We start from the raw sequence: 25766 nt of genomic DNA on the forward strand, positions 1-25766 counted from the left end.
GGTTCTTCCAGGTATAGCTTTATCATATTCAGCTGAATTCTTACTACATTCATGCGGCTCACAGTTTTTAGCAACCATGAGAATCTTGTATTTAGAAATACTTAAACTTTGGAGCTTAACTGTAATCAGCTGACATGCCCAGCCCAGATCTACTTTTTAAAGAAAGACTGAATGAAGACAAGAGTATTTTGGGGGTGTCTTAACAAGATAATAACCCTTACTAATCCTCACACTCAGCAGGGCCACTCACAAGGCAGGAAATGTAAGGATCTAAGACTCAGACTCCAGGAGGAGTGGTCAGTAGATACAGCATTTTTGGTACCAGCTGTCACACGGCCAACACTGAGCCCTCCAAAGCACAGAGAAACCTGCACCTGCCCACTGACCCTTCATCAGACATCACGTTAACTGTCAGGTACTGTCTTACACGTCCACCTCCTGCGATCTGACCATGTCCTAACTAGAGCCATATGGCTGAAACCACCGTCTCCACAGAATCAAGGAGACCTGGGAGTTGGACACCTAGAGGATTCACACAGCTAAAAGCAGCACAGCCAAATTTTTAAGCACAATCGTCTCCCTCAGCAAGCATTTCCCTGAGACCTGGAACTAAATAAGTTTTCCTATTTTCTATTTAGAAGCAGCATTATCCCTGAACTCTCAAATTATGAAAATGTGCCACAGAAATCAAAGGAAGTGACCTTTTTTCACTTGATCCTGTACTCATGGCATGAAGGTATTAGGTCTATTTTCTTAACTCTTCTGCAGACATGTATAACAATTTGTGGGAGAATTTATGTCACTAATCTTACCCCTAGAAAAGAAAAGCTGTCTGTTACAATCATGCTCTCAGACATAACCATTAAATAATAAACATTAAAAATAAATGTTCCTGACTCCCACTGCTGGGATGATGAGAGCCACAAGAGCATCAACCTAACAACCAGAACAAAACAGCTCATCTGTACAAAAAAAGGAAAAACTCACCACACAGTTGATACAAAGACATGGAGAGTGGCTCAGTGGTTAAGGGCACTTGCTGCTCTTCCATTAGACCCAAATTCAGTTCCCAGCATTCATGCAGGCAGCTCACAAGTGCCTCCTTTAAAAACACTACACTCACATGGCATGTACAAGCAAATAAAAATCTTAGAAAGACAGAGAGAGAGAGAGAGAGACAGAGACAGAGACAGAGACAGAGACAGAGACAGAGACAGAGAGACTGAGAGCCAAGTGCCATCCCAGCCTCAGGGCCGGGGGCTATGGAAAACAGCCACCCAAGCCAGGCACCACTATAAGTAACAAATATGTGATGGGGATGTGGGAAAGACAGAAAAACAGAGCGGTGCATGTGGTATGGGGAGAAGCAGAACCGGAGACACCAAGGTGGTGACAGGTGAGTGACAGGGCTGTGATGGACATGCTGTCACTGCCCAGCAGGGCTGGCCGGATGATGTACAACAGCCTGGAGCTTATGCAGACACAGACTCAGGCCCTGCCCCCAACCTGCTGCCCAGCTGTGGGATCCCCCTGGCTCTGAGCAACAATGGGGGCCTGAGATAAGGAGAGGTTCACTTTCTGGAACAGACCTCCTCAAAGGACCACCATGGTCCATGACACTGCCAGAGGCCATGATGGTGTCTGTGGTTCACGCTGCTGCCCTAGGCTGTAATAAAGCCTGATTTCCATGTGGATATATACAGTCTGTGCCGCTGCCTAATGCCTTGGTGATGTCCTCAGGCTGCCATGCTGATGTGAGTGGCCCATATAACCACCTGAGGCCATGTCGAGGCTCATGCCCCATGCAGCCACTGACGGCCATAAGTGAGTCAGGGGTCCTAATACAGCCAAGGGACATGTTGATGTGTACAGCCCATGTTAACACAGAAGCCCATGTGGATGCCTGTAGTCTAGGCTGCCATCTGAAGCCATGTCAATGTCTGTGGACACAGGACAGCTGTCTCCACCCTGCTCTGGCCACCCCTTGGCTCTCTTCAGATGATGGTTTCTGACACTGATATGGGCAGTTCAGACTCATTCTCCCTTAGAGGGCTGGCCACTAGGAATTTGACCGTGCTCTGGTGAACACATGGACAACACAAAATAGATTTTTTTCCCCCTAGAGGCAGGGTAAGAGGTGGAGGAGGGCATGGGAAGACAGGGAGGTAAACACAATCGGGGTGCATACTGTGAAATTCCCAAATAATCGATAAAATAAAAAAGAATTTAAAAAAAAGGCAACTCAAATGAGCTGAATTCTGGGAAGAAAATAATAACTACTTGGAAGGACAGGAGAAGCCAACGGCTAACTTTCATCCCTATGGAACGATAGGAAGAGAAATAGTCTGCCATGGTCGAGTTAGAAGAAACAGTCGGGACTTATAACCAACTGGTGGCTCACAAGCACCTGTAACTGCAGTCCCCATGTTCCAAAGCCCTCCTCTGAGACATGCATGCAGTGAAAACCTCTACACATGAAATAAAGGAATTTTTTATTAATTAATTTTTAAAGCCGTTTGTGGACATGCAGAACGGCTCAGGAAGTAAGGGCACTTGTCACAAGGCACTCACTGACAATCTGAATTTAGTCCCCAGGACCCACAGCAGGCGACAACCAACTCCCACACATGGTTCTCTCACCTCTACAGGAGCTCTGTGCCATGTAAGTGCCTATGCACCTATTGCCACACACACACACACACACACACACACACACACACACACACACACACACTTCAAAGGATCTGTAGCCATAATACATGAGAACCTCATGGAAATCAATTTAAAAAGGCAAACAACTCATTATCCTCAAATGAGAAATGGCTTTAGCAAGCATTCATAAACAGAGATGTGAAAGAGAAGACCATGTACCTCATTACTCCCCAGGGCAATGCAAACAGATGTGAGAACTCACTCTAGTCATCTCCTATTACCTCTGAAGTTCATCTCTCCCTTTAAAACACAAACGAGAACACTGACAACTGTCCAAGTCAAGTTTTCTGAAACTCTAGAAATTAACAAAAGGCTTTCAATCGGCTGACAGACATTAATCCAAGGAGAACAGGAGAACTTGGTGGTGTTTTTAATGCCCTTATTCCATCCCAGGCACCCAGACTCTACAGGTATCTAGCAAACCAGCCACCCACCAACACAAGGAACACTGGCACCTAGCAGCCGCTGAAGGGGACAAAATGGGTTGGAGTGTCCCCAAAAGCCCATTCCCAGAGGACTACCCCCCAGGCCGGTCTGGCAGCTCTCTGCAATGTTCATTCTCAGAATCCGTCCTTATTTAACCTACTCAAAGCTCACTGCGTAGAAACAGCACTGTGCCCGACCCCCCCCACCACCACCACTAAAAAGCAGCTACAATTATTGAACATTACAGCTGCCTGCCTGCAGCAGAGAAACCAACTAGAGTTAAAAGGGGGATGATCAAAAAGTGTTAAAAAATTAAATAATAGATGTTCACCTGAGGCTCCAGTACTCTGAGGAACCTAGAAGGCCAAGCCTATATCCAGGCAAATACTAGGAGCATGTAACGTCTTACTTTTGGCTGACCCTGAGGGTCTTCATCAGCAGGAGAGTGAGGCATGCCCAGGGAGGTGCATGCCCTGGCGTTAAGGTGTGGAGATCATGCCAGGCGCTGTCTACGTCATTCCTTACTTTAGGAGACAGCAGCTTTAAGCTGTGACTAGCCTTGGGTAACTCCATTTTTCCAAACAGCAGCGCCCTGGCTTGTTTCCTGTCATTGTGATAGACCACATGACCAAACCAAGCTGGAGAGGAAGGGTTTACTTGAGCTACACTTTCATGTCACACTCCATCACTAAGGGACGTCAGGGCAGGAACGTAAGCAGAAGCCATGACGGAATGCTGCTTGCTGTCTTGCTTTCTGTGGCTTGCTCAATCTGAATTCTTACACAACACAGGACCACCTGCCCATCACACACAGTGAGCCGGATCCTCCTACATCAGTTACTAATTTTTTTTAAATGCCCACAGACATGGTCTCAGGCCAGTCTGATGGAGGCAATTCCTTAAGTGAGGCTGCCTCTTCCTAGGGGACTCTAGCTTGTGTTGAGTTGAAAAAAACTAGTCAGCACAAGCAGTTGGCTAGATTGTAAGAGCAAATGTTGAGGGAGAGTGACTCAGCATCTTGTTTGTATGAGTAAACAACCACCATCTGTCTAGCTCCACCATGGCACAGACTAATGGCGAACATTCACATAAATAAAATATGGACTTATCAACTTAAATCAGCAACTCAGGGACACAGCAGAATAATATCTGAAAACATCCAACACATGCTTATCAATCACACCAGGTGTAACTCCCACTCTTGGTACTGAATAGCCCCATCCACCCCCCATCCCCTCAGCCTGCCAAGACTGAGATAGAGCAGCACACAGAATCTCACCTGGTTGCTTATCACAAAGCTCAACCAGGATTGCCACAGCCAGGAACCTCACCTCTGCCCCAGGCTCCGACAGTTTCTCCTCCCCACGGCACACACGCCATTGAAACTGACGCTCAAACATGGCTTGTCCCTGCATTTGGCAACTCTGATCTGAACAGGTTTGTGCCTGCAATCTGTGAAATTTCTTACCTGATCCCCTCCAGACACTTCCCTTGCCTCTGTCCAAGCTCTCAGGCTCTGTTTTCAGGTCAGGCCGTTTGAACCCTGCAGCCTCCTTAACCCTCTCTTAGCCATTCTGTACACACACACACACACACACACACACACACACACACACACACACCCCTGTATCAGCTATAAAAGGTAATCTTAGAATTAATATAATTGATACTGAAGTAAAATAAGCATGGTTGCCAATGACCATGGCCATCAAGTGAGTTCACTAGTACTTGGGGTAATAATGCCAATGAGACTGATGCAGATTTGTGAATTTGTTAATCAGTAAATTCTGACTTTGCAGAAAGATGTAAACATGTCAACCTGTTTCTAACAGGGCATGCTCACAACAAAAGCTCTTCAGTAAAGACCAAAAGAATTGCTGCTTCCGGCCATTTAAGAAAGCTGTGTGATCACTTAGTGGTCACTAAACTAAAGGGCAGCCCTTAATAACTGAAGGTGACAAAGAACACACAATCTGGAGAAATAGCTAAGCGAAGTCACTTAAAGTAGCAGTAACAACAAATCCTACAAAAAAGACTGTTTTCCACGGCTACCACATTACTTTAAAGGTGCACTTCCAGCAACAGGAGCTACTAGAACAAAGAAATGAGAAAGTACAACTCAGAAGTGCATAGAGAGAAATAGTTAACGAAAGCTGTCTGATCTGAGGGGGCTGGAAGTGTTCTCAGCGGTAGACAGAGACAGACAGACAGACACTTGGAAGACATTTCTGCTGGCTAGTTTTGTCAACTTGACACAAACATGATCATCTGGGAAGACAGAACCTTGAGAACTGCCTCCATTAGGTTGGCCTGTAAGCAAACCTGAGGGGCACTTTCTTGATCTGAGGTTGATGTGGGGAGAGCAGTCCACTGTGGACAGTGCCCTGGGCAGGCGGTTCTGGGCGGTAAAAGAGAGCAGGCTGGGCAAGCCAGTGAGCAGCGCTCCTCCCATGGTCTCATCTTCAGTTCCGACCACGAGGTTCCTACCTTGAGATCCTGCCCTGCTTCCCTCAGACTGACTGTGACCCGGAAGTTGTAAGATAAATCCTTCCCTCCCCAGGCTCTTTTTGGTCATGGTGTTTATCACAGCAACAGAAAGCCAACAAGGGCCGGGCGGTGGTGGCACATGCCTTTAATCCCAGCACTCGGGAGGCAGAGCCAGGCGGATCTCTGTGAGTTCGAGGCCAGCCTGGGCTACCAAGTGAGTTCCAGGAAAGGCGCAAAGCTACACAGAGAAACCCTGTCTCGAAAAACCAAACCAAAAAAAAAAAAAAAGAAAGCCAACAAGGACAAGAAGCAACTGGCTCTTATAACTATGTTCTAAGAATGAAAAGAAACCGAGGAAGGAATTAGAGGGCAGCATGACATCAATGTGTCATCAAACAATGTCAACGGACAGAAATGATCGTAAAACTCCCAACAGAAACTATGAACTTGAAAGCTACAGTAAGTAAAAGGAAAAAATTCACTAGCCAGGCTAAGAAGCAGATGTGAGGAAATAACAGAATCATCTGATGTAAAGAAAGGTCCCTGAAGGGATGCAGAACAAGGCAAACCTGAAGACAGACGAACTGACGTAATCCAGCCCACGGGACAGAAGTGGAAAGGAGGAACAGTCTCAGATGCTGACGGAGCTTAGGAAGTCTACCAACAAACCGGTAATAAGAATTCTAGGGAAGAAAGAGAGGGAGGGAGGGAGGAAAAAGGGGGAAAAAATAACCAAAATCTTGGCATTCAGCATCCAAGATACTTGACAAACCTTTGAACAGGACAAAGTCAGAAATTAGCACTTAACAACCATTGCATTAAGTCAGTTTTCCATCGTCATAACCAGAATACCTGAAGCATCACGGTAGGAGTATATAAGAGAAAAAGGAACCAATGACATGCGAAGACGAACAGTGGGGATGGGCGAGTCTTGGTCTTTATAGAACAAATCATTGTCAGGCCAAGGCCCTGTCTCTTAAAGGTTCCATCATCCCAGCATGCTCACACTGGAAAGCAGACGTCTAGGATGGGACCCTTTGCAGGACAAACTATCAAAAGCCACAAAAAATCTTGAGAAGAAGGAGAAAAGTGACAGATGACTCACGGCATAAGGGGGCTTACTGACGAGATTAGTAACTGACCCCTCACAGAAACCAGGGAGGCTGGAAGCACCAAGATAACATACCAAAAATGCCAAAGAAACTGTCAACCGAGAAATCTGTAACCAGTGAAATTATCCTTCAAAACACGAAGAAAAAATTAAGACACTTCTAGATAACAAAAACAGAGCATTCACCCATAGCTGAGCTGCAGCACAAGAAAAATCAGGCTCATATAAAAGCTCACAAGACAGCAATTCAAACTCACTCAAAGAAACCGGAAAAGAAACTGCATGGGTAAATATGAAGACATAAACATGCTTTTGTCTGTGCTTTCTTCTACAGCCTTAAAAGACAACTTTACAAAACAGTGACATAAAACTGTCAGGGGACTTTTCTCTCTCTCTTTTTTTTTTTCTTGTGAGTGTATGTGGCTGGTTTGAAAGTGTGTGTGTGCGTGTGTGGTGGTGGGAGGCGGGACACGCACGAATCATGCCTCAAATATTTTCTTCCTTGGTTTAAAAAACAGGGTCTCTTACTTGGTCTGAATCTCATCAATTAGGTGAGGGTGGTTTGCTTTCAATCCCAGGAATCTGCTTGTCTCCACCTCCCCAGTGCTGGGATCACAGGCAGGTGACGTTACAGCAGCTCTTTCATGTGGGTTCAGAGAAACAAACTAAGTTCTCATCTCATGCTCACATGGTCACCCTGTTTCCTGTCACCAAAGCCCAGACCTGCGTATACAGGTCTAATTCATATGACAATAAGAGCATAAAAGCGAGAGGAGAGAACAGACAGACACTACTCTGGACACTGGGACAAAGGGTTGTTTTATATGTACACGTGCATGCATACATGCATTACTACATAAGTAAGCATTAATGTGAACAACATTGCTTTAGAGGGTTAGGTATCATGCCTCAAGACTGGAATAGAGAATAGGAGGGTAGCACGAACTGAACCTAAGGCCAGATCAAAACAGCTAAGGACCAACCTTCCAAAGGTCAACTTAACTTCCCATCTTATTAGAAAGATAATTTAAATTTTTTGAGAGACAAAGTGAAATTGTTTTGAGCACTGGGTGACTCAAATGACTGCAAGTCATTTGAGAAATGCCAATCAAAACCCCCAAATACCATTTGGCATCTAAGAGGATGGCTACAGTGAAAAAGGCAGAGCCTGGTGGCACAGGCCTGTAATCCCAGATATGCATGAGACTAAGACAGAAAGACCACAGGCTGGCTGAGTAACACAGAGCATTCAAAGCCATGCTGGGCAACATCGTGAGATCCTGTCTGAAATTCTAAAAATCAACATAAAAATAAAGAAGGCCGGAGTGTGGCTCAGTGGCTAGGGCTTATGTGGCAGGCATGCGGCCCAGGCTCCAATTCCAAAGAGACAATAACAAGTGTTAATGAGGACATGGAGAAACAGGAACCATGATACAGCGCTGACAGCAAGGTCAGACGGGGAAACTGCTTTGGAAATCAAGTTGTAAGTCCTCAAAACTTTAAACAGGGTTACGATATGGCCAAGCAACTCCTCTCCTACGTATGTTGGTGGCAACAACAAAAACAATTTTGTATACAATTTTCTGGAACAACAATATTTATAATAGACCCAAATAGAAACAATGCACATCCAAATGCATATCAACTAATGAATAAGTAAAATAAATGTAAACTATTCATGTAATTCAGTCATGTTTTTTATGTCCCCAAATATATCTCCAAATATATTCAAGGATATTATCCAGTCATAAATAGCAATGAAGCAACACAGGCTACAACATCAAACATTGCACTAAAACATCCCATTCATAAAATAAGCCAGACAGAGAAACCATTTGGTATACGACCCCACTGCCAATGACACGTCCAGGGCAGGCAACTGCAGAGCAACGTGAAATACAGTAGTAGCGACTGCCCACGGCGGGGGTGAGGAAAAGGGGGAAGAGGGCATGGAAGGAGTGACCGTTAGTGGTCACGTTTTCTTTGAGGAGTGACGAAACTGCTCTGAGGTGAGACAGGGGTGACGACCGCACAACTCAGAACGGCTAGGAAGCACTGGATGGTTACTTTCAGAGGGTGGGCTTTGGGCTGGAGAGATGGCTCAGCAGTTAAGAGCACTTGCTGCTCTTGTAGAGGACCCTGAGTCAGACCCCACACAGACATCACATGGCACACAACCACTTATAACTCCAGTGCCAGGGGATCTGATACCCTTCTGGCCTCTCCAGGCACATGCTCACATGCAGTGCACATACATACACTCAGGCACACACAAACAATAAAATAAATCTCCTTTAATGTCAACTGTATAGTGTATGAATTAAATCTCAATAAAACAAAATTTACACAATGGATAGGTTCAGCAACATGGATAAACCTCAAATTCATCTTAATGGAAAGAAGCCAAATTCATACATACATACATCACACACACACACACACACACACACACACACACACACACACACACCATAATGACACTATTTTCATAAAGCCAGCAAATAGATGCAGCTGATTTACTATGGCAAAGAAGGGAACAGTGGTTTCTGTGGCAGGGAAAGCAGAGACAGGATATTTAGAGATGACAAGAGTGATCATGATGTTCATACAACTTCATAAAATGATCACAACCAAATAAACTTATTTTTACTGTATGTATTTACCTAATGGCCAACTCAAGCCACAGTATGTGATGAACATGAACACTTTTGATAAAAGCCACAAACGAGGAGGAGGACTGCCTCGGACAGACTTAACCACTCCAAAGCAAACGACAGAAACCAAGAACTGTACACTGTACTGCACGAAACTGATAACGGCACACTGGGTTTATACCAGTGCTCTAACATTTTTTTTTTCTTTATAATGCCCACAGTGAAACTTTAAAATGTATTCATTCACAAATAACATTTCTTACTGTAGTTCTGTGGGACAAGTTCCGGGTTCTTGGGTGTTTTCAGCTTGTAGGACACATCTCCAATATTAACTGTATCACCTAAAAAAGAAGAAACACAATCATTACAAGAGACAAAGGACACACACTATACTCTGGCAATGATTCTCTTGACCTCCAAGGTGGGATGCTACACACATGCACCAGGCACATGTCTGACATTTCTATCCACAGTGTAAGCCTTATCAGAGAGAAGCGAGTGCTGAGAAATGTACATTTCAGGAGCCAGGCTGTCAAAAAACATTACATTATATTAACCAGACTTATATTTTATGTTAATAGCAACACCAATACAGGCAACAACAACACAGAAAAATTCATTTTTAAAGGTTTTAATTTTTTAAAATTTATCCACTTATATTTGGAGGGTGTGTATACATGGAAGTCAGAGGGACCATCTCATTGACCCTGATCAGATTTTATTTATAGCTGCTTCTATGATCTGACTCTATGTCCCCCACAGGCTCATGACTCGAACACATGGCTGGTGACACTGTTTCAAGAGATGCTGCAGGCTTTAGGAGGTGTAACCTAGGTGAGGAGAGCAAGTCACTGGGGGTGGATCCTTAGGGTGTCTCTGGTCCAGGTCCAGCATGATGTGGAGAGAAGTGCCCTGGGCCATGCCTTCCCCACCATAATGGACTGAACTGTCTAAAACTATAAGCCAAATAAATGTTTTCTCCTCTAAATTACCTATGCCAAGGAATTTGGTCACAGTGGTGTGAAAACAACACAGAAAACTGGTACCAAACTGACAGGAGCAAGACAGCCCGTTCTATAGGCACCCAGGGTTACAGGCCCGAGGAATACACTCTACCTGTCCCAGCGGAACCCGCTGTTAGCCCCAAGAACACTGAAGTTTGAGGACAAACTTTATAGAATTGGTGAACTCAACAGCTTATATCCCAAAGCCCTGACCCCTCAGATGGCAGCCAAGCATCAACCTTTGCTCCTTTACTTCTTGGTTCCTCCTCCCTCCCTCGGCATTTCTCAGTGCCTCTCTCCCACCACTACCCCCCCCACACACACACACACACTTCTCGGTGCCTCTCTCCCACCAGCACCCCTACACACACACACACATACATACACACACACACACACACACACACACACACACACACACACACTTACACTTCTCCCACCAGCACCACACACACACACACACACACACACACACACACACACACACACTTTTCTCGGTGCCTTTCTCCCACCATCAAGCTTTCCTGAGCCTGTGCCCTTGCACTTGATCCATCAACCAATCAGAATTCCCCACACACATTCACATTAGCCAGGCAAATTAATCCCACCCAGATGCCTAGTTTACATATTGGTGGGACCAAACGATTCCTAGGACACAATGGTGCCTGCTCTAACACACCATTCATAGCCCATTTTCATGACCCTTTTTGCTGCAGGGAAACTATTACTCTCTGTCTCAATAAAATCCTGCTTGCTTGTCCTTGTTCTGCTGTCCTTGTCCACTATCCTTCGCAACTGTGAGAAAATAAACTCAACTTGGACCCAGGAAATGGGTAACAAAAGGAGGGGTCAGTAATGACCGAACTTGATCATGTAGTTCTTAGGTCACTGAACTAGTTTGTGGGTAGGAAGTTTGGATACAGGCTAGAGAAGTCCTGGGATGCTGTAAGCAGAGCTCAACAGTTAACTCTGATGGGAGCCTAGGTAACCAGAATAGCAACACAAATCACCCCAGCAGACTCCACTCACCAGGTTTCAGACGGGGAAAAGGACGTTATCAAGAACAAATTACAGTGTTTTCATGCTATGCTCCAGTCAAGAACTTTTCTATATTCTGTCCATATAATGTGGATTTAAGTAAGACTGATTTCAAAATAATACACTAATTAATTTGACAGAGGAAATTTCAAAACTTTATAGTATCCGGGCTGTGGCGTGGCTATCGCGACCTGCTTTCACCCAGCTTTTAGTGAAAACAAGAAGGAAAAATCAGAGTGAAGAATTTCAACACTATGCAGTCTACACACATAATAAAAGCTGACAAAGATGCCAGGCGGTGGGGGCACACACCTTTAATCTCAGCACTTGGGAGGAAGAAGCAGGTGGATCTCTGTGAGTTCATGCCCAGCCTGTTCTACAGAGCAAGTTCCAGGACAGCCAGGGCTGTTACACAGAGAAAGTCTGTCTTGAAAAACCAAAAGAAAAAAGAAAAAAAGAAAAAGTTTACAAAGAGAATGTAGCTGGTTTTGTTTTGTTTTTCTCCGCCAACACTGCTGGGGATAGAACCCAGGACCTAGGCAAGTACCCTACCACACAGCTATATTCCCAGCCCCTAGCACATTTTTTGGAGGATGGGAGTCATACTAGAAATTGAATATAAGGACTCTTACTTGCTAAGTAAACACTCTACCACTGAGCTGTATCCCAAACCAAGGGTACAGTGGTTAAAGAAATTTAGACAATTAAAAAGAAACCAATAGCAAAGTGCCTTAAGGGCATTTCAGGAATTAGAGAAACCTCTACCCTAAGTTCCACTGTGTTAAAGTATAAATGCTTTTGAAAGATTTTCCCCTAAAGAAGAGGGAGTTGCCGGGACACTGTTTATACAAAGCAGCCTAGGTGGGGCTGGAGAGATGAGATGGCTCGGAGGCTAAGGGCACTGTACTCTTACAGAGGACCTGGGTTCAACGCCCAGCACCCACATGGCTGCTTACAACCATCTGTAACTCCAGTTTCTGGAAGACTGGACATACTCTTCTGGCCTCCAAGGGCACCAGGCATGCATGTGGTAGACAGACATGGGTAACAGGTTTTCCTTTTGGCCACCAACCAGCTCCCAAATCATGACACAGAGACTTCTTATTAGTTATGAATACTCAGCCTTATCTTAGCTCTTATTTTAATCTGTTTCTCTTTATCTACATTTTGCCTCGGGATTTTTTTTACCTTTCTTTCTGTATATCTTACTTTCATACTGGCAGCTGCCTGTCTAAGGCACCTGATTGGTCTAATAAAGAGCTGAACAGCCAATAGCTGGGCAGAGAAAGGATAGGCGGGGCTGGCAGGCAAAGAGTATAAATAAGAGGTGAAATCTAGGCTTCCAAACAGCAACACACCTTTTCATAATTAAACAAATGCAGCAAAAACAAATGTAACACACCTTTACATTATTAACAAAGGCAGCAGAAACAAATGTAACACACCTTTACTCAGTTAAATATTCTGCAGCCAGCATAAATACTCTTACAGAGGACCTGGGTTCAATGCCCACATGGCTGCTTACAACCATCTGTAACTCCAGTTTCTGGAAGATTGGACATACTCTTTTGGCCTCCAAGGGCACCAGGTATGCATGTGGTAGACAGACATGTGTACCTCAAAAATAGTCCACAACAGACATGCACGCACGAAAAACACCCATACATGTAAAATAAAAATTAAATTAAAAAAAAACGTTTTTTAAAACAGCACCCTATGAGCCCAGGCTGCTGGTCTCTGCATCTGTTTTCATCAGTTGCTGGGTGAATGCTCTCTGACGATCATGGGGCTAGGCGGCAACCTGAGTTTAGCAGAATGTCATTAGGAATCGTTTCATTGACCTTTTTTTTTTTTTTTTTTTTTTTTTTTTTGGCTAGTGGTGTTTGGTTCTATCCTAGGTCTCTGGGCTGTCCAACCTCTGGGTCCTGGCCCTCCAGGCAGTGTCAGGGGTGGGCTCTCTCTCATGGTATGGGTCACAAGTTGGACCAGTCACTGGTCGGCCACTCTCACAGTTTCTGCACCACCTTTACCCTAGCACATGTTGCAGGCAGGACAAATTGTAGGTCAAAGGTTATGTGGTTGGGTTGGTGTCCCCAGTTCCTCCACTGGAAGTCTTGCTAGTTACAGGAGATGGCCAGTTCAGGTTCCATATCCCCCATTGCTAGAAATCTTAGCTGGGGTCACCCTCATAGGTTCCTGGGAGTTTCCACTGCACTAGGTTTCCAGCTCATCTTAGAGGTGCCCCCCACCCCATGCCAGTCGTCTCTCTAACCTGGGCTAACAGAGGCTCACAGAGACTGAACTGCCAAACCAGGGAGCCTGCATGGAACTGACCTAGGTCTTCTGCATGTATGTTACAGTTGCATAGCTTGGTATTCTTGTGGGACTCCTAACAGTGAGAGGAAGGGCTCTCTCTGACTCTGTTGCCTGCTTTTGGGACCCTTTCTTCCTACTGGGTTGCCTCGTCCAGCCTTAATACGAGAAGAGATGCCTAGTCTCACTGAAACATAATATACCATGGCTGGCTGATATCTGTGGAAGGGCTGCCTTTTTCTGAAGAGGAAGGGGGAGGAGTGGATGGCAGAGGAAGAAAAGGGGAAGGGGAAGGACTGGGAGGAGAGGAGAAGGGGAAACTGCGATCAGGATGTAAAAACAAAAAATAAATAAATAAATAAATAAATACAAAAGTTAAAAAAACAAAACAAAACAAAACACAGCACCTAAGGGAAGTTCTTCTCCTATTGGGGGGGTGCGGGGCCGGGGTTCAGCCACCACTGGTGTCAATCACCAAAATCCAGTGTAGCTGTAACTCAGTGGGGCCTGGCTGCTGCTTGAGCTGATGAAGGTTCTTGGCATTATCCATGTGGTGCTTGTTTTGTAAGTATGCAGAGTGCAAGAGTTAGGAGGTCACACAGGCTTCCACCCAGATTTTTAAGGAAAGCCAAAAAGATTAGGCGATGTGCGTTAGGGTAAGATTTCCCATATAGATCCCATACACAAAGCTATGAGTACAAAGCCTATGTTTCATAAAGACTGTAGGATAATGGAGATGTCGGAAGTGGAATGTCTGCTGAGGAACCCCGCAGTCAGTGAGTAGAGCCAGCCCAAACAACAAGCCACCTGAGCTGCAGGTGTCAGGGGCTACAAACAGCAAAGCCATGGGTGGAGGCATGGGGGTGAGCTACCCCAGGACACTGGAGTCTGGATGGTGCTGCACATACACCAGAGGACAGACATAATGATCCTGTCTACCTCCCATTGGTAGTCTCTCATTCCTCCCTTTGGGGATACGCTTTGTACACTAAGAGCACATGATTTCCTTTTTGACGTTACAGAGATTCACGGCTGAGTTTGCCCTAAGTACCGGAGGAGACTTTGAATTTGGACTTTGGAATAACACTGGAGTGTCAAGATTGAAGGGACTCTTGGGTGCTAACTAAACACATTGTACCCATGAGATGGCAAGGAGCTTTGGGGAGCCAGGGGCAGGATTTCATGAAATCTTTTACAGTTCACTATGAGTTCATGATCTGAACACTTGGTCCCTGATTGGTGGTCCTATTTGGGGAGGTTCTAGAACCTTTGGGAGGTGAATCCTTCCTGGAGGAAGTAGGTTACTGGGGTGTGTCCTTGAGGTACCTATCTTTCCCTGGCTGTTTCCCGACCTACGACGATGTGGTCTGAGCAGCTCCCACACCATGACAGACCAAACCCACTGAAATCAAAAGTGGAAATAAATCTTCCATCCCTTAAATTACCTGTGTCAGGCATGTGGACCACAGTGAAGAGAAAGGTTAACTAACGAAATCATCCCAAGCATCAGTAGGACGGACTCACATCCTTTCAGATCCTTTACAAAGTCCAGTTCTCTAGCAGCCTACCCGCAAAGTTCATTACTCCCAGGAAATAGAAAGACGTGGGTCAAATGACAGACATGTTGAGAATTCTGGATAACACAGTGAGAGGGAGAGAAGGTTCTCAGCGTCTACAGAGTGCCATCTCGTAAGGCAACGTTAATCTCTGTTCTACAGTGCAGGTCTAAACCAATCTCCCAATACTTTGCTCTCTCCAACAGCAAAATTGGCAAAATGACTCCACTGGCATCTAGAACTTGGTTTAGAAAGGGCTCAAAGACACGCAGACTAAGTAGCTGTTCAAAAGCTGCTGAGGTACACCGGACACCAAGACCTTGGACTGTGGCGATGACAAAGCCAGCTAACACTTGTTGAATGCTTACTATCTTCTAAGTCCTTCACACGGCCTCGAAATGACCCTCTAACACAGACTTTCAAATGAGAAAACCTGTGCCTCTGAGAAAGTTTTTATGCATGACAGAATTTATTAAAGACACATGAAAAATTGGAAGAAGAAAAGCACTCTACACAGAGCTAAATCCTTATTAGGTATAATATTAGCTGCCAGGAGGTGCCAAGGCAAACCCCACTGAAAATAAAATCACAAGGGTTGCCAACGTCCTCTATAATCCACCAGGTCTTCACCCCAGGCAACTTTCTTTCTCTGAAGTCCCTGAAGAATCACAGCACCACGTGGGGCCTGTCAGAGTGAGCATCTCCACCCAGACCACTGAAATTCTGTAGTGTATCACAATAACCTTTACTTCATCAAGTCCCCCGGGGGATTCACCTCTTGCCTCTCTCCTCATTCTTCCCCATATAAGGTTGGCCATGGTGGGAGCATCCACAATCCAGGTATTGTGGGGGCGGAAGCAGGAAGACAGAGCGCAAAGGCAGCCTGTGTTACATACTGAGATCTCAAAAAAGAGTTTTAAAGAACTTTATAATAAAGTTATCGTATGCAATGTCAAAATAGAACAAATAATCGTGAAGACAAATATATAAAGAACTAGCAGCAACCAATAAGAAAAATGCAAACACCCAAACAGAAATACAGACTGGATATGTAGATAGGCAATTCACAGAAAACTCAAACTAATGAACACAGGAGGAAATGCTCAACCACCCAATGACTTAGGTAATGAAAATCAAAGTGAGAAGCCAGTCCTCAGATGTGAGATCTGCAAGAAATTTTCAAATTTGGTGACGCTGGGTGGAGAAGGAAATAGTACTCCAATATTAGCAGGGACAGAGGTGCAAACTAGTGCAAATGCTTTGAGGGATTTCTAGTTCTCATCATTTACCCTGTCTTCTCGTGTATCCTAGGGGGCTCATACAAAGGTGTTTGTGCTAAGGCCTCAATGTTTATGTACCAGCAAAATCTGACTCCGAGGTAATATTATGAAGAGGTAGGGCCCTTGGGAAATGGTTAGTTCATAAGGGTACAGCCTCCTGAATGAAATTAGTGCCCTTATGAAACAGGCTCAAGGGTGGAAAACGGGGCCCATGACACCAAATCAATTGGCAATTGGCTTTACTGTGAACTTACCAGCTATAAAAATGTAAGGAATGTGTTTCATTGTTTATAAACTATCCAGTTGTGAACTGAAGTTCAGAAGGAGAAGCAGCCACATTAAACATTCTACAAGGCTGATTGACTGATTGAAACTTCAGTGATAATAGAGAGCTAAGAAGTCACAGGCTGGGAACCAAATATCTTGGAATACATTTAGCACCCTAAACAACCATTTGTTGCCTACCTCTGTGTGTGACCCAGCATCCTTGTGCTATGGTAAATATTTTTAGAATGTACTCACAGACCCCTAGCTCCCACAACCCAAAGGCTAAGAATAGCATCAGAGAGCATCTGAGACCTTTAGGAGAAATTTCCCTGCTTTTCTGTAACCACCAACCTGATGTTTCCACCAATGTCTGAAAAGTGTCTTGTTTCATGATTTTATTTGTTCTATTACTATATTAAAAAAAAAAGCTTCATGAAACTATTACTACATTAGAACATGAATCTGTGTTCCTGCTCCACAATCACTCATATTTGCCTGCAGAATAAACTTCTTACTCCTTTATGGTAAGAGCTGTATTTTTACATCACCATAGTTTATAGTATTTTGTTACAATAACCCAGACAGATATTTGTTAATATTTTTAAATAGAAAATACTAATAGGAGAATTATGAAATAGACCAAGAAATACATGTACTATAATCTCTTTATTGAGGTGTATGTTGTTGGGGGAGGTTATTGGTTTGTATTTGGGGTTGTGTTTTTGTTATTGTTGTTGTTATTTAAGATGGGGTCTCAAGTATCCCAGGCTGGCTTCCATCTGGCAATGGACCCAAAATTCTAATATTATGGCACACACCACCTCATCCAGTTTATGCAGTGTTGAAGATCAAACCAAAAGCTTTATGAATGTTGGCAAGCACTCCACCAATGGAACTACATCTCCAATCACCTTTACGAAGGTTTAAAAAAAAAGAAGTTTGTCCTCAGTATTTAGAACTGAACATCTGATCTTTCCACTAAAAATTGTACTCTACAGTTGTACTAATGGCAACTTAAAATCATTCTTTTCCGTCTTACAACCCAACCCAGGATAGTCCCAGGCAGCCTTTACATACACACACACACACACACACACACACACACACACACACACACACACATTTACTGCTTAAGGTTTGGTTCTTCACAATCTAGCTTCAACTGAGTTGCTGTAACAACTAAATAAAATCAGAGGCAAGTCATGATGGTTAATCCTCTGGGCTTTGTAATGACCTAGAAAGGGTTTTTCTTTTTTTCTTTTTTTTTTTTTTTTTTTCTGGTTTTTCGAGACAGGGTTTCTCTGTGTAGCTTTGCGCCTTTCCTGGAACTCACTTGGTAGCCCAGGCTGGCCTCGAACTCACAGAGATCCGCCTGGCTCTGCCTCCCTGCTGGGATTAAAGGCGTGCGCCACCACCGCCCGGCTAGAAAGGGTTTTTCTAATCTGACTTCTACATTTCCTCACTGATCTCTTCTCCAGCTATTCCCACTCATTCAGCTCCAGCTGCAATGGTCTCAGATGGGGTTTTTATTGTTGTGATAAAATCTCATAATTAAAATCAGCTTGGGGAAGAAAGGGTTTATTTGGCTTACACTTCCACATCTTAGTCCATCATTAAAAGAATTCAGAACAGGAACTCACACAGAGCTGGAACCTGGAGGCAGGAGCTGATGCTGCCATGGAGTGATGCTGCTTACTGGCTTGCTCCCCATGACTTGCTCAGCCTGCTTTCTTATAGCATCTAGGACCACTGGGCCAGGGGTGGTACCACTCACAGTAAGCTGGGCCTTCCCACATCCATCATCAATCAAGAAAATACACCACAGGTTTGCCCACAGGCCAGTCTGGTGGGGGCATTTTTCCAACTGAGATTCCCTCTCCCCAAATGGCTCTGACTTGTGTCGAGTTGACATAAAGCTACCAGCACACAGAACATGCTGAACCATTGTCAGGCTTCTGCACTAAATTTTCCTACTGAATGAAACCCTTTCCCAAGTAGAACCATTTCGTCAGAGTGCTAGCAAGGAGCAAACCAAATACCGGTTCATTCAAAATGAGGAACTGAAAGAACATAATCGCTAGTCACACATACCATTCTCAGCAAAATCCTGTATTAACATACTTCAAATTGTCCTTCCCTTTGTTCAGCCAAAACTTTTTGGAGAAAACCAAACTTGCTCAGGAGGAGCATTCTTGTCTGCCATCGCAGCCCACCCCAGCTCTCTAGGACAAGAGGGTACTCAGGCTAATGTTGATTATGCTGTGTAGCTCAGGCTGGCCTTGAGCCCCGTATGCTCCATTTCTCCAGGGCTGGGACTGACTATAGGACCTAGCCACCATGCCTTCCTGCCATCTTTAGGAACACAAGGTGAGCATGCCTTCTTGACCACCATTGCTATAATATGAACAGAATATGCCCCCAAAATGTTCTAGTCCTTCATTTTAACCTTTCAAACATGTATGTGTTTCATAACCTTAAGCTAAGCATGCCCCAAAATATAGCCATCTTTCCTTCTTGAACTATAAAGTGGGCATGCTCAGGAATGTACTCACAAAATATTTTCCTATATGGCTATATACAGACTGCCAGGGGAAAACAATCTCCATGCTTCCTTCCTTTTCTTCAAAGAGGGTATTCCATGAGGTCCTTACCCGTTACACTTGAGAAATTCTTCTCCACTCTTACTGCTTGAGCCTGCCTGGTCTGGGCCTCACATCCGGTAAAATGTCCATTTATTGCACTTCACTGTGTGCTAAAGATGAAGGGGGGGGGCAATCAAGAAGAACAAGGGGAACGCAGCACTCTGCAGCTAACACTAGCAGAAAGTCAGGACCACCCCTAGGCCCAAGGGCTTCGGAGAGAGCAAGCAGACCAGGTACCTAAGTCAGGTCCCTCCTAACAGTTCTGTCCTTTGTGGAACGACAGAACTGAGAGTACAAACGAAATAAACCCAAAAGACGCCCAGCTAATTAATAGGCTCATCTCCATAAGTTAAGAAAGAAGCAGGGATAAATGGCTACAGAACTTAGGAAGCTGCTTCCTGATCCTTTGGCCAAGACAAGGGGTAGAGCTGAGGACAGGGACCCTGGACCCACTCATACCACTTAACCTAAATAAAAATAACAGCATGATACATATTTTTAATGCATCTATAACATTAGCCAAAATGTTATGGGCTGGATATAACACAAGCTTCAGCAAGTTTCAAAAAATTGAAATCCTTAAGTATGCTTCTTGACCATAATGAAATTAAATTAGAAATCAATTACACAAAAGTAAATGAAAGATCCCCAAACATTTAACCATCAAACTCGGGGCTTTTTAAAAACACAAAGGAAGAAACCACAATGGAAATGTTCTTATTGAGAAATGAGGCATGATCAATTAATCATGTCTCCTGCAGACAAAGAGGAGGAGGCATGACATGGAGACGAACCAGGCATTTCATCATTTCTGCCTTAAAATCATGAGCTTGTCCATCTTTGGCTAGAGCACTAGACTTAGGAGCCATCTAACTCATACCAATAGCTCTGCCCTTAGCATAACTCCTAAATGTCTACTTTGGCCCGTCACTCTCCCCTGAGCTGCACAGCTGCAGTGAACTATCACACACTTACCCACACAGTCCAGACACCTTCACTTGAACCTGAGAGAGTGGACTTTACTCTCTGCCTGCCAACCATCTCCAGCCAGCTCTGCCCTTGCATTCCTGCCCCAGGGACGGCCCTGAGCCGTCAGCCTCCTGCCTCCTACACCTCTCATGCAGCTCTCTTCTTCCTCAGCTGCTGCTCGGCAGCGTCACCTCCTCCACTGAATCTTCCCCAGCTTTTCCTGACACGATCTCCTCCGTTCCTTTCTGCAAGCATTTCGAGTTGCATTATAATTACTGACTGGGAAGCTGGAGAGATGGCTTGGCACTTGTTGCTCTTCCAGGGCACACAGGTTCCATTCCCAGTACCCATTTGGCAGCTCACAATTGTCTGAAACTCCAGTTCCAGGGTATTCAATGCCCTCTTCTGGCCTTCATGGGCACTAGGCACACAAATGGTACACATACATATATGCAGGCAAAACACTTATGTTGTGTGATATTTTGTGTGTGTTCTGACAAAGTTTGTCTAGAGATCAGAGGGCGGGGCTAGCCACTAGTTAACCATTGAGGCCAGGCAGTGGTGGCTCACACCTTTAATCCCAGCACTTGGGAGGCTCATGCTTTTAATCCTAGCACTTGGAAGGCTCATGCCTTTAATCTCAGCACTTAGGAGGCTCACACCTTTAATCTCAGCACAACTGGGAGGTGGAGGCAGGAATATAAGATGGGTGGAGGATCTCAGCCCCCATTCTGTCTGAGGATTTGTAGAGGTAAGAAGTTTTTAGTGGCTGTTGCTCTGCTTCTCTGATTTTTCAGATTATTACCCCAATATCTGACTCCTAATTTTAATTGATAAGACTAATTAGGATCATACTTCACACCTATACTTGTAAATTTTTAATTAAAAGTTAATAATAAGTACTTACTGTTCTTCCTATTTGACAATGTCTTGGGATGAAGTTATATGAGCACTTTCCAAGGGTATAGAGCACAGCAGTCTTTCAGAACCCATTTTCAGACTTCCACTTCTAAGTGTTCAGAATCGCCGCTTCCCCAACTTTTTACTACAGTGCATTGTGTTAAGGCATCAACTATGTATGTGGTCAAAAGCAGCATCCTTTAAACATTATAACACTATTCAAGTCAATGTAAATAAAATTGTCCCCAGATATTAATGTTTGTACTAAAAGCAAAGATTTGCTTTAGAGCTACTTTGGTCTGTGCTGGCTTGTGTCAAATGAAGCATTTTATAGAGTAGGGAAGTGAGCATTATCAATGAACCAAGATGGGAAATGTCAGACAGCAAAGCAGAGAAAACAGCAAATACGGCAGTTGAACACACTTGAAGATAAGCTAACTGTTAGTTTATCTCGGTTCTTATCTTGAAAACATGCTACTGCTTTTTTTAAAATTCACTGTTGACAGACAGCAAGATGGGGGGGGGGGGGGTTGGGGGGGGTGCAGGAGCAGCACTTGCCTCTAACCCTGAAGACCTGAGTAAATCCCTGGATCTACATGGTGGAAGGAGAGAACCAACTTCTGAAAGTTGACCTGACCTCTGTGCACATATTCACACTCACACAAAAAATAGTAATAAGATACATTTTTAAGAGAACTGCTGAACAATTGAAATATTTCATATACTTGATAATTGATGCTGATCCATTTAATGTAATGAATAGTTCCTAGCAGAGAACTATAAAACTTTTCACAATGGTCTGGCTGAATATCAGAGGTAACTCAAGTGTTTCAGAACAAATATGTACCTTTCAACTAGATAGGCAAAAACTTATTCTTGAATAACACCATGAAATGTCCAACCCCATTAGTCATTCCACTATATAAAACTCCATTTTCACGCTTTTATTATGACAATGTTGAATACCAGCCTCTGCACCAATTAGTTTTCTATTTCACTAAATACATCAGAAGTATGAGCATGGAGCTTTAAAAATTAACAAATTTATTTCCAATTCTTATAAGTGATTTTTATTTAATTATTCCCCAAACCCAATTTAATAGAACACCATGCCTCCACCATAGTCCTTGATTCATGAAAATCTTACCTTAATATTGTATTCTTTTTTATCAGTTTAAAAAAGATCAAAGCTACAAGATCATTTACTATGAATATGTTACCAATGTAATGAATACATGGCATATATAAAGAAAATAGTCACAAATGTAACCACAAATGTAACTTTTTGCTTTACTGGTTTAGCAAACCAGTTCACAGATGTCCCATCTATTTCTCAATAGTTTTTGAAATTTTCATTCATTAAACTATATCACACTCAGTTTAACTAAAAGGTAAAACTATTTTTTCTGTCAGAAAGGCTAACTTGAGTGATTGGTTTGACAGTATAGATACCTTTATTAATAGTGAAAACTTTAAGAATTTGACAAAATGTATTTAAACATGTCATAGACTAAACTATTTTCTCAATATTAAAAAAAGTGGTGGCGCACGCCTTTAATCCCAGCACTCAGGAGGCAGAGCCAGGAGGATCTCTGTGAGTTCGAGGCCAGCCTGGGCTACCAAGTGAGTTCCAGGAAAGGCGCAAAGCTACACAGAGAAACCCTGTCTCGAAAAACCAAAAACAAAAAAAACAAAAAAAAAAACTATATTAGCAAAAGTACATTGAAAGCAATATTTTTCGTTTGTCCCCAAATCCTGGTAAAGAGACTAAACAAGGAGCCATCAAAAAAGAAGCCATTTGGGCCGGGCGGTGGTGGCGCACGCCTTTAATCCCAGCACTCGGGAGGCAGAGCCAGGCGGATCTCTGTGAGTTCGAGGCCAGCCTGGACTACCAAGTGAGTTCCAGTAAAGGCGCAAAGCTACACAGAGAAACCCTGTCTCGAAAAACCAAAAAAAAAAAAAAAAAAAAAAAAGAAGCCATTTGATAAATTTTAGTGAACTGATGATGTTAATCACCCTCCAAGATATTAAGACACAAATGACGTCACTAGCCGAGCATACCACTCTTCTACAAGTCAGATGGTTTCTGTCTGTCCTAGTCACCTTCTGAGGCTGTGATAAAGACCATGACCATAAGGAATTTGGGGAGAAAAGGGTTTATTCCATCTCACAGGTTTGAGCCTATCACTGAGGTAAGCATGGGCAGTACTTCAAGTAGGAATCTGAGGCAGGAATTAAGGCACAAGGTCATTGAGAAACACAGCTTACTGGCTTGCTTCCCATGCCTTGCTTAGCCTGCTTCCTTACACAACACAGGACCACCAGCCCAGGCACCGCTCGCAATGGGCAGGGCCAGTCCACAATCACTAATCAAGACCCGTCTGATGAAGGCGGTCCCTTGAGTGAGGTTGCCTCTTACCCAATGACCCCAGTCTGTGTCCAGTTGATAAAAACAAACCAGCTCTATGTCAGTTACCAACAAAAGTGAATAAGGCCCTAAGCAAGCTGCCAATTAATACAGATCAATATATTACTGTTGACATATAATTTAGAAAGTCTGGAAAGACCTGAATGATACTGCTACATCAGAACTGCTTACATTCTAGTAATAATTAACATTCAACTGAGGACTAGTATTCGTATTAATAAATTAATTAATATCAGGTAATATTTAGCTGAGAGAATAGCTCATCATTAAGAGGTGTCATTCCAAAGAGTTATCAAATTGTGTAACACTGATGTCATGTTGAACAAATATGTACTGTAACAACAAAAAGGTTTAACGAAACATTCGGATTTTTTGTTGCAGAAAAGTAATATAAAAATAAAACTTCGAAGACAAAGAGCATATTCAGATAAAATCATTACATATAGAAATAAGTAAATCTGAAGTTCAAACTCAAGGAGATAAAGGAGTAAGGAGCATCTGATGGCCAAGAGCTTCTAGTCTTTCCAAACAGACAGCGGCAAACAAACCACTGTGGTAATCTACTTCCACTAAGAGAGCTGCTGATCAAAAGAATACGAAACAATTTCATCTTAAATGTCAGTGTTAACAGTATACCAGAAACAACAGCCTTCGTTACCATTTGTACCAATCAGGAAAACTTTTAGGTAATAACCTAAAAATGTACAAAGCACACATATTTGCAAATCCTTTTAGCAGATGAGGAAAATGTTTAAAGACTTGAGGACTACTGTTTAGTCTTCAAGAGTGTTTTTCTTGTTAGAGGGTGGATGTTTTCATCATCACTAGATCCTGTGCCAAATACAGAACTGCAAACTCTACATATTCAACAAATGTTTGACAAGTGAACAAATGATTAGTTTTAAATTAACTACTGTCTTCTAAGAGATTGTTTTTAAGCCCTGAATAGTAATTTTTCTGCATCTTTTGAACACATACTATTTATGGACATGCTCCTAAGTCAAGCTATTTATAACAGATTTATTTAAATGAGGTGGCTTAAAGGGGAATGTGAAAATCAATGGGTAACAGTTTATGCAGAAGAAACCAGGGCAGGCTTCTCTTAGGGCAAGAATCTTAAAGTTAAGAATCTTAAAGTAGGATGCAGTCACAACACTGCAAGATTAGTCCTCAAAAAAACCAAATCATTAAAAAGAAAGCCAGGTGTGGGGATCCACACCTTTAATCCCAGCAGTCAGAGGCCGTCGGTTCTCAGTGAGTTTGAGGCCAGCCTGGTCTGCACAGTGAGTTTGAGGCCAGCCAGGGCTACATAAGATCCTGTAAAGAAATAGAGAGAGACAGGGGTTGGGTGTAGGCATGGTGGCACACCTAACCCTGCACAGAGGAGGGAAGGGAGGCAGAAGGAGCCAAAGTTCAAGGATGCCATTGGCAACATACAAAGCTTGAAGCTAGCCTAGACTATGTGAGACCCTGACTCAAAAAAAAAAAAAAAAAAATTGATGGTGGGGTGCTTAAAATATTCAGTGACATGCCGGGCGGTGGTGGCGCACGCCTTTAATCCCAGCACTCGGGAGGCAGAGCCAGGCGGATCTCTGTGAGTTCGAGGCCAGCCTGGGTTACCAAGTGAGTTCCAGGAAAGGCGCAAAGCTACACAGAGAAACCCTGTCTTGAAAAACCAAAAACAAAAAAACAAAAAAAAAAAAAAAAAAAAATATTCAGTGACAACTACCAGATTAATTAGAGTAATCAGAACAAGCCCATTTAAAAAGTAGGTACACTGTTGCTGAGTATTTAATTGCACTTATATAACAAATAATGCAAAAAACACATGTAAGCCAAATCCATGTATTGCACAAAACTGCCACAGATACCTATAGTCAGTTATTATATGTCTTATTCAGACATGGAACAAATATGCTTGAAGATTTTAATTAAAAAGGATCCAGAAAAGCTAAGACCTTCCAAATGAAATTAAATTT

The 25766-nt window shown here is 43.4% G+C and overlaps 1 protein-coding gene across 1 annotated transcript in view; it reads right to left on the reverse strand.

Moving 5' to 3' along the window:
• Positions 1–25766, reverse strand: part of Vwa8 (von Willebrand factor A domain containing 8) — a 341953-nt gene that overhangs the window by 309515 nt on the left and 6672 nt on the right. Inside the window, exon 2 of the mRNA XM_059273290.1 lies at positions 9654–9731. Coding sequence (XP_059129273.1) covers positions 9654–9731 — 78 coding nt within the window. The remainder of the gene's footprint in view (positions 1–9653; positions 9732–25766) is intronic.

The sequence above is a fragment of the Peromyscus eremicus genome, chromosome 9, assembly GCF_949786415.1.
Source record: "Peromyscus eremicus chromosome 9, PerEre_H2_v1, whole genome shotgun sequence".
Classification (NCBI taxonomy): Eukaryota; Metazoa; Chordata; class Mammalia; order Rodentia; family Cricetidae; genus Peromyscus; species Peromyscus eremicus.